Source organism: Psammomys obesus, unplaced genomic scaffold (genome assembly GCF_907164565.1).
Source record: "Psammomys obesus unplaced genomic scaffold, mPsaObe1.curated_primary_1811, whole genome shotgun sequence".
NCBI classification, from domain to species: Eukaryota; Metazoa; Chordata; class Mammalia; order Rodentia; family Muridae; genus Psammomys; species Psammomys obesus.
Window position 1 is genome coordinate 7,119,675 of NW_026585987.1, and position 10,459 is coordinate 7,130,133.

Sequence of the window (10,459 nt, forward strand, 5' to 3'; positions counted from 1 at the left end):
CAGTTTCTTTTTGGACAGGCAGCTATCACTCCTAGCAGTCTTCCCTGTACCCTGCGGAGACATTCCATGTATATGTCTGATCCAACCCTTTGCCTTTCTTTCTTGCCTACTGAAGTAAGTGTAAGGAGCCACAAACACCCAAGGCAACGGGAGGCTTTAAGATGCCTAGCTCAGATTAGCTGTGCCCTTCATTGATGTGGCCTTGGCTTTAGCTAATATTAACAATATTCGAAATCAGGCTTTTGTTTTTGCTGCTCCTTTTTAGGAAAGGTGTCCTATGCATAAAAAAGTTAAAGCAATATCACACACTATCTTCTGCCTAGATCTCAAAGATAACATTTTGCCATTCTTGTGCTCGCTCTTCCTCTTTTCCTCCCTCCCTCTTTTTCTTCTTCCCTCCCTATTCCTGTGATGATGTATCACTTGTAAAACATTCAGAATTCATCTCCTAAGAATAAGGATAGTCTTCTACATACCATTCTATACTCTCAAAAGTACTTCCAGAATACCCATTCTATCTTCAGTCTTCTCCTGACGACCCCCCACAGTGTTCTTTAGAGTTTTTTGTTTCTCAGATCAAGATCAGATCTTGATTTTTATGCCCTATGGTGTGTTTTGTGATGTCTTTTAATCTCTGTCACTCACCCCATGCTTTCCTGATATTTATTTAGAAATTATATCCTGTATGCATGCATATAGTTAGGAAGAGATAGAGGCTAAAGTGTACATTAGAATAAAATGATGAGGTTAGGTTACCATGGCCAGGGGTTGCTGGCTGATCGTGGGACCAGGAGGCCCAGTCTAACCACACTGGAGGCTGAGAGCTGTGTCTTGGCACACTGTAAACTGTTCTTACACATACCTTGGCACACTGGCTGAAGAGCCCTGAGTTTAGACAAAGGTTCCACTGCTAACAATGAAAACGGTATTAGTGACCTAAACAAGGTTCAAGCACATTTCTCTTTAAGATTTGCTCCATTAAGCCTTCAGGGCTGGTTGGTGTCCCACAATGTATCAGATGAAGGCTGTAGTTCCAAAGTTTCTAGGTATCCCCTTCATCCAGGTGTATGATGACTTTTCATCATGTTCAAACTTTTGACAGTGGGAAGAAGGGAAGTCAGAGATTGGCCAGTCACTTCTGTCTGTGTTTCATGTGCCAGAATTTAATCTGAGCCCCAAAGGAGGATGGGATAGTTTCATTCCAGGTGGCCATACCAACTAGCCATTCTGTGCAGGAAAAGAGTATGGAGGATCACATGTTTTACCCAGTCTTTCTGCTTTATCAGTACTGCTGTAGGGCTTGCCAATACTTTATTATTCATGAGGAAATAGTTTCACACTCTCACATCACCCTATCAAATAAGTCTTAGACACTTAACATACATGCAAACTGGGTCCATACTGAACACACACAAACACACACATATAACACTGCAGGATCTTACTCATAAATCATCTTGTTTTGAATTTATTAATTTTATTACAGCCATATTCATCATAGAAATTCAGAGTTTGAATAAGACAATTATTAGAAATAAGCTGTCACTATAACTATGGAACATTAAAGCTCAGACTCACCTCTGGATTCCTTTGCAGTGCTGGGGTGAATCCAGGGACTCACGCGTGCTAGGCAAATGCTCTACCATTAAATCGCCCCCTCCCCCGCCCCCATTGCTCTTTATTTCTTACAAAATGATTTTCAAAACATAGAAAAGAATATAGCCACCAGTTTCCTCATGTAAAAATGGTCATATAGTAGAGCCCACTTTACAAGGGTCATTGTGATGACCAAATGAGGCAGACCATGTTCAGCTTGTCAGCTGACACTCAATTAAAAATGCATGGCCAATTGTAATTAGTATGACTATTAACTCAGGGAACTGTTTTTATTTATTCATTTAATTCCATTTTTTTCTAAGGCAGGCCCTCCACCTGGCCATGGGAACACAAGTTTGCCAGGTACTCTGCACTGGGAAGCATTTGTAAACTTTTCCGTTTTGGTCCTTCTGTCAACAGTATCACAGCCACGGCTGCAAGCATTGGAGCAGCTGGCATTCCTCAGGCGGGCCTGGTCACTATGGTCATCGTGCTGACGTCTGTGGGCCTGCCCACGGATGACATCACACTCATCATCGCCGTGGACTGGTTTCTGTGAGTATTCGGGGCCTGTGTTCTGAAGCAGCCATGGCTCCCACCTGCAAGCCTATCCCCCTTAGCTCCCCCACAGTTGTAGAATAACAGCAGCCTATGGGCTTGCAGAGGAACTGAGCAGAAGGCTTGGAAGGCTTGTAATGGAATCGTCCTCATCACCGGCTCCCCGGTCCTTACCTAGAGTCCCAGCCTGACATGCAAACTCCCTGCTTTCTTGGCCTGTGGGGCGCATCTGGCTGCTCTCCCTCCCACTCCATAAAGCCACTGGCGTTGGGAAACCTACTGTCTGCAAAACTGACATAGGTCAGCCAGGGTTGTGCAACACACCCCCTCAGCAGCTGGGGCAGCAGACCCCACGTGCCAGCTCAGGCCCTTCCTCTCTGTGCTTCCCATTACAGTGAGGCAAAGCAGGACAGATGTTTGTGTCTAAGCCCCATGAGATGAGGGAGAGCCATGCAGACAGTAGGAAGAGAGTGCTTGTTATCAAGAGAAATTGGTTGGGGGCTCTGAGGAAACTCCCAAGAAATGGTACCTTCTAAACCCTCAGACCCCAGCATGCAGGGACTGTCTTCCTGTCTTCTTCCCTTCCACAGACATTGCCTGTCCCTTGTCTCTCATAAATTTCTTTCTACTTGAGAAAGAAAATTGCTTAAGGGGTGCTTAAAGACAGGACCTAGGAGAACACAATGGATGCTGGAGTCCACGTGTGATGACATCACTAGAGCTAGAAAGAGTGCAGCAGTCCAAGACACCAACTCATGCACCAAGGCCAGGGCACAGAGCCTGAGTTCCCGGTCACTTAGATCACCTCCAGGCCCGTGACAGTAATCAACCTACCTAACCACCCTACTCTCCACTCTGCAAAAGTGGAGAGGTTCGAGTTCTCTGCCGCTTGCTGACACTGTAGGGATTAAATTCAGCAACAGGTAAGAAAGAACCTAGTCTGTGCTCTGGCTCTGAGGCATCAGTTGATACACTTTGGAGCTGGAAATGGAGCTCCATTGCTAGAGTGCTCGCCTCATAGCCATGAAGCTCCAGGTTCCTTCCCCAGCACCACAGAAACTGGGAGGGGAGGCAGATTGCTCAGACCTATACTCTGAAAACTTGGGAAGAGGATCAAAAGCTCAAGGCTATCCTCCTCGGCCACATAATGAGCTCAGAGGCAGCCTAGGCTAGATGAAAACCTGGCTCAACAAAAAGTCCGTTGGTAGAGTAAAAGCTTCCGCTCAAGATTTTTAGCTTTATACCTAAAACTGATTGAAGTGGCAATACAGCAAAGCCATGTGCTTTATACCCGTAGTGTAAAAACTCTCAAATGTTTGCATTTTTTTAAAGTTAGAGTAATGACCCATCACATGCTGACATAAATAGCAATTTCTGTGAAAAATAATCACTTCTAAACAAAAAGTTAGTGAAACGAATGGCAGTGGGCTACGTTTTGTGAGTCCTCTAAGTGTCTTGTTTAATATCAGGCAATTGCAACTATCTCGACAGCCCATGGATCAGTGTGCTATGATGTTATACATTGCGCAGTCTGTGCAAACTCTACCACAAATTCTTGAGAAAGTAGGAGTAAAGGGAACAAATGAGACCGTAGTATTTCTATAAAAATGGTTTTTATTCCAGGACACTTCTCCAAGGGGCCTCTGCACCATGACAACCATAGTAGGTAAATGGAGGAAAGAGAAAATGTTAAATAAAAGCAGAAAAGAGGACTGGGAAATGACTCAGCTGGCACAATTGCTTGCTGTATAAACATGAGGGCTTGAGTTCCATCATCAGAGCAGTATCCATGTGAAAAGAAGCAGGACACACGGGCACACACTATTATCTCCAGGACTGGCACTGGAAAGGCAGACACAGGAGGACCTTTGGGGATGTCTGAGAAGCCAATCTAGCGAAATCTGTGACCTCCAGGTGTGCTGAGACACATTATTTTAAAAACTAAGGTGGACAATAATTGAAGACTGTTGCTGGCCTACACACACACACACACACACACACACACACACACACACACACACACGAGAGAGAGAGAGAGAGAGAGAGAGAGAGAGAGAGAGAGAGAGAAGAGTGAGTCCTCACTGTTTACCTTCTGTTTATGGCCAGGCTAATCACTGGAAATGAATCACCTACTTGTCCCTGTCACTTCTGACAGTGACTGTTGTAGGTGGAGCTCCCCACAAAGAGCCTAAGAGCTGCTTACAAAGCCTTCTCCAGCCAGTTCACAGGGGAAGCCAGGATCTGGTGGTACTCAAGGGACCCTCTCTTCTTCATTCCCTCCTTCTTTCCCCAGGGACCGCCTCCGAACCACCACCAACGTGCTGGGTGACTCGCTGGGAGCAGGGATTGTTGAGCACTTGTCCCGACATGAACTAAAGAACCGAGATGTTGAAATGGGGAACTCCGTGATTGAGGAGAATGAAATGAAGAAGCCATATCAGCTGATTGCCCAAGACAACGAACCCGAGAAACCCGACAGTGAAAGCAAGATGTAGACTGCCCCACACGTGCTTTCTTGAGCATTGCGTGTTGGAGAACCATTTTGCAATGTGTCCATCTCATTGAGCTCACTCCCGCCGTGAGCCGCTTCTCTTTCCTCCCTACTCTGACAGGATTGGAAAATGTCGAAAACCAAGGGAGGGCTTTGTACCAGCCAAAATTTTCAACCCACATGTGAAAATTTTAAAGCATTTCATACTGTTCTTACCAAGTAATTTACTGCAATCAAACATGGTTTTGATATGCAAATGTAGGTGATAAACGATCCTATGCAATTGTTTTATAAGTAAAAGCAATGATAGGTTAAAAAAAAAACATTTTAAAATCAACTTTCAAAATTTTAAATCCATCAGAATAAACCAAGTTTTAGCCTTAAAACATAACAAATGTTCTTATCATCGGTGGCCTGTCGGGTAGCAGGGAGGTTCCCCCTTCCTCTGACTCTCCAGGGCAATGCCCCCACACACAGACAGCTGAGAGGAGGAGCAGAAAGTGCAGCTCCCACATGGTCTTGGGTGAGTCTCATCTCGTTCGTCCCTTGGCCTCAGCACTCAGAAAATGAGTGGCCCCTCTAGACACCCTGGGCCTCTCTAGCCCAGACTTCTGTGACATCAGGAAAGACCCTGACCCTTTACAACATGAGGATCTCGGGAAGAGCGCTTCGTGGGAGTGGACATTGTCTCTAGGGCTGTGTGTGGCTCACTAGATTCTGGGTCCAATGTTGGTTATGTAAGTAGATCGGTGTGGAAGGCCATTCCAGAACTGGGGTTATTTGTGGGGTCCCTTTGCCTGTTTTGGGGGTTTTTTGTTTGTTTTTGTTTTGTTTTCCAACACTAGAAGCACTCCCTCCCCTCTTGGGTACTCTTCTCAAACCCAAGGATGGCTCTAAGAAAGCCTCCCACCACTCCCCAACTGACAATTAGATGCCTAGGAAATAAACAGAAGACTAGCAACTAGCAAGCATGCTCGTGGTCTTACATTGGAACACTAAAGAGCCGACGAAGAATATGGTGTGGCCAATTTCAAAGGGAGGGTTTTTTTTTTAAAGATAGGAATAGCTGCTCTTCTTCCAAGAAAAATAAGAGGGAGAGCTATATCTCAGCTTTTTTTTTCACCTGTCTTCAATTCCTAATCAGTCCCCCAAAGAAATGAGTTATAATGCCATTTCTTTCATATTTTCAGAGTCAAACAAATAAAGTCTCTGGGACAGATCCATGTGCTGGGTGGAAATTGTTTGTTTGATTTGTTTTGCTATCTTAACCAGAATTTCTTATGATGAAAGAAATGAGATACTTCTTTACATAGAAACGCCACTTGGCAAATCATTCAAAACTCTCATGCAGAGTGGGGTTGGCTTTAGTTTTGTGTCTGTACAAAAAATGGTAGATGAGTCAGCATGAAAATAACATGAATGAGAATGGAAGAAAAGACAGCAGGGGCATTACTTTCAGGCAAGGCAGCTCCCAGGTTTAAAAGAGATTATTTTTCACCCCTTGGGATATTCAGACAAAGATACTCAGTGGGAGCCAGCAGACGGTACCAGCTGCATTAGACATTCTGACTGAAAATGATGAATGGACATAATTGAGTATCTAGAAATGGATCTCCCAATCTACAATTAGAGATATTTTCTAGAGATCTTGAGCATTACGTGTGTATAAAGGTTAACACTAGGCTACAATGAAGTAATCATTTAATGGGAAGCTCTATTTGGGAAATACACTACAAAAGTTAATGTATGTGGCAGTCATTTTTGCGACGTTAGTAGAACAAAACGTAATCATGTCAAATTAATGCTGTTACCCAGTGTGATGTTTTTTATACTAACCCTTTCTTACAAGAACAGGTCCCCTAGGGGGGTCCTTTCAAAGGCCAGCCCATCTCCGGCCATGCATACGTGTGTACCCACTGTGGACTGCAGAACATCACTGTGTAGATGTATTTTCAATAAAGAAGAAATAGTTTTACATTAATGTATTTGCCTGTTATGATTTTCTTTTCCCCATTTATGAAGATACAGCAGCGAGCTCAAGGCGTGCTAGAGAAAGCTGGTGTTCTGAACAGCGACATCTTGGCAGAAGCAGCTGGGGTGTAAGCCATGAGGCAATCTGTAATGGCAGGCTCATTCTGTAGTTCAGCTCCTAAAACAGGAGGCCTAGGAGCTGGAGAGATGGCTCAGAGCTTGAGAACACTGGCTGTTCTTCCAGAGGTCCTGAGTTCAAATTCCCAGCAACCACGTGGTGTCTCACAATCATCTGTAATGAGATCTGGTGCCCTCTTCTTGTGTGCAGGCGTACATGCAGACAGAACATTGTATACATAGTAAGTCTTAAAAACAAACAAACAAACAAACAGAAAATCAAAAGGAGGAAGAGATGAAGGATGAAACTTGCCTTTCGCTGCCCAGCAGACAAAGGGAATCGCTTCTTTGCTGGGATTATAAAAGCGAATTGCTACTGTGAGGCTCTTCCAAATAGAATAGTTTCCTGTCTAACCTTCAAATTAAGTAGATATATCTCTCTAATTACCGCTGCCATTTAGGAAAAGAGTGGCCTTAGATCCCAAAAAGAATTTCAAAAGCAGCCCTGGTTACTGATAACCACTTATGGAGAACTGTTTTCCTTCAAGCTTCTTAATAAAGAATATGAGGAGCCGGGCGGTGGTGGCACAGGGGGTTAATCCCACACTCAGGAGGCAGAGGCCGGCAGACCTCTGAATTTGAGGCCAGTCTGGTCTATAGAGTGAATTTCAGGACAGTCAGGGCTAGACAGAGAAACCCTGTGTGTGTGTGTGGGGGGGGGGGAGAATATCATGAAATCACGGTCTTAAAGGTCCCAGCTATATGTTCTTTAATCTCTCTGGCTACCAGCAGGGGGCAGTCACATACAGGAAAAAAATGTATAGTTCTGTTTGTGAACAGATTTATGACTGCTAATGTGGGGATCACTCCCTAAACAGAGTCTAGGCCATTCTTGGGAAGACTACAGTGGAATCAGAGCGCTTGAAATTATAAAGTCTTGTACATTTGGATTTTTAATTTTTTTCATCAGTTTCTTAATAGGATATTAGGAATTTGCTTTACAAATCACTGTATTTGAACCTTTTCCCAAGGCGTAGATGATGATGTTCACATAGCCATTCTGGGAACAGGAAGGAGATGGCTCATGCCTGAGAGAACAAAACGTGGTTATCGCGAAGAGGGTGGTATCGGCTGGGGGATATTCTGGACGTTGGAACACGTTCTGGGAAGCCCCACGGATCTACTCACTGAGGTGGAGTCTGTGAAGGCCACGGGGTCATCTGAAAAAGCTGGTCCCTGTGAGACAGGAGGGAGCCATTGTGGCTGAAGAGCAGGGGCTATGTCAGTCCTGTTCGGCCAGAACCAGAGGGAAAGGAGGGATCCCCCACATGGCTGAGCGCTCTCTCTCTCTCTCTCTCTCTCTCTCTCTCTCTCTCTCTCTCTCTCTCCAGTTTCTAGGCCCTCGGAAGTTAGGGTCCGTGTTTTCCTGTTCTTGCATTCAACCTGTCGCTCCCACTGTCCAAAGCAGCAGGGTCCTTCCTAAGGCGGGGCGGGGGCAGGGACTCCAGGGCTGCTCTTTGCCTGAGCGGAGGGGGCTTGGAGGAAGGGTTTCACTGCCCCCTGGAGGGGAGCGTGGTGGGGAAGACCCTGTGGAGGCCTGGAACACAGGGTCTTTCCGGCAGCCCGCGGGGCCCTTGACCCGAAGCTGCTGTCAGTCATCAGGCCTCTGTGTTACTAGGCTGTTTCCACATCTCGCAGCCAGCCGGGTGGTCCCAGATCTGGATCGACAAAGCCTAGCTCTGTGTGGCCTCTCTCGGGGCCAGGGCAGCTGAGAGGTGTCACGACTAGGGCACACTCTGAATGAATAAGCCCACAAAAAAAAAAAAAAAAAAAAAAGGACCGGAGAGGGAAGGGAACTGGCAAGTAGTGTCCTAAGAGGGAAAGTGATGGGAACATCCACTCTGGCTATCAGGCGAGACCACCAAAGAGGCTCTGGCCTGCTGCCTGACAAGTCACCTGAGTGACGCCTAATTCTAAAGTCTACGGTAGCAAGAGGGCTTAACCTGCAAAAGGCCGGCAAGTGGCTTAAATTTTCTGACGGCCCACGCATCCCGGTTCCCTCAGTCACCCTACCCATGCAGTCTCTCCAAGAAGCCCCGGTTCCCTAAACATCTTGAGCTTCTCTCTAGACCAGTGTTTCTCCACCCATGGGTGGCAAGCCCCCGGGGCTCCACAGACCTTTCCACAGGGAAACACAGCCCTAAGGATTTCTGACCGCAGCAGCATTACAGTTATAAAGTAGCAACAAAAGTAATTTTATGCTGGGGGGATCACCAAGGCATGAGGGGCTTGAAAATCACTGCTCAAGAGACTAAGGTCTAGAGAGCTCTCATTCTCACATGCTTTCTCAGGCACACACACACACACACACACACACACACACACACACACACACACACTGAAGGCAGCATGGCAATACCTTCCAACCGTAGTGCAGAGTTGTCCGGCCGCAAAACTGCTACTCCAGCCTGGGGTTTTAGAACATTCATGTTTCACTAATTCTAACCCCGTCAGTAGGGTTGCCAGATAAAGTATGACACCCCATCCACTAAACTTGAACTTCAGATAAGTAATAAACACTGTCTTAGCATAAGTATTAAATAGCAAATAATACAGTGAGTGTGAAAAGTAGGACACTGGATAGTCTGTATCATCTGATAATAACACACAAGTGAAATGAAAATTGGAAATAATTTTTATTTGCCTTAGTACAATGGACATAATGTGTGTGTGTGCGCGTGTGTGTGTGTGTGTGTGTCTGTGTGTGTGTGTGTCTGTGTGTGTAAAGTCTGTATGTTGGGGAGGGGTCCTCATTATAACCATTTCATTTTTTAATTGCTAAATGAATGCAAGATATTATTTAAAACTCTCCCATCTAGAATTTCCTACTGTTTATTTTTCTAGTAATATTATCACTGATTAAGTCCTTGTGAATCTTGTCACCACCATTTAAAAGTCTGATGAATCACCTTTGAGGCTCTGCACAACTGTCTTAGATAAATGATGTCAAGCTTATCCATGCTTGAGTATTTTAAGCCTTGCATTTGCTTTGCTTCCCTCATTTTCTCCTTCCTTTCCCCTCCATTCCCTCTCTGTCTCTACTCCAATACAGAATATTTTCTAGCATTGCTTTCAAGACATGGCGTTTCTTTTTCTTGAGTGCCTTTTAGAAAACTACCTATGTACCTACCATATTGTCCTAGTCAAACTTGACCATTTTCTAGCGGCCGTAAAGAGAGAAATGAGGCATATTCTCCAAAGTCTTTTCCAGACTCTGTGAAGGGCAGTTATTCTATGAAATCCCCTACAGGAGAAGCAGGGCCCAACTGGGACTGCAGAAGAAGCCAAGAGAATCACGTTCTCCCGGCTGATGACAGGTACAGCCACTCTCAAGGGGACAATGAATCTATTGGAAGATGGCATCAGAGGCAACTTAGGAGTTGCTTCTCTAACTCTGTAAGTTTGGGGAAATCATAAAAAGTCCAGCTGGGATACAAAGTGAATAAACTGTAATTAATAAAAAATAAAAGTCCTGAAGGCAGCCAGACAGGAGGGTTGAGACATGGCCGTTGTAAAAGAAAATAAAGACCACTTAGGCATCAGCTCAGTTCAGAGCAAGAAGCTGGCTGCATGACCCATCTTGGGGAGAACGTAGCCAGGCAATATTCTGTCAGCAGTACTTCTCTGAAAATTGTCACCCAGATCCACGGCACCAAAACTACAGAA

General features: G+C 45.2%; 1 protein-coding gene across 1 annotated transcript in view; it reads left to right on the forward strand.

The window, feature by feature from the left end:
• Nucleotides 1-6,626, forward strand: part of Slc1a3 (solute carrier family 1 member 3) — a 75,210-nt gene extending 68,584 nt beyond the window's left edge. The window contains exons 9-10 of the mRNA XM_055601050.1: nt 2,017-2,151; nt 4,448-6,626. Coding sequence (XP_055457025.1) covers nt 2,017-2,151; nt 4,448-4,649 — 337 coding nt within the window. The 3' untranslated portion in view covers nt 4,650-6,626. The remainder of the gene's footprint in view (nt 1-2,016; nt 2,152-4,447) is intronic.
• The last annotated feature ends 3,833 nt before the right edge of the window (nt 6,627-10,459 follow it).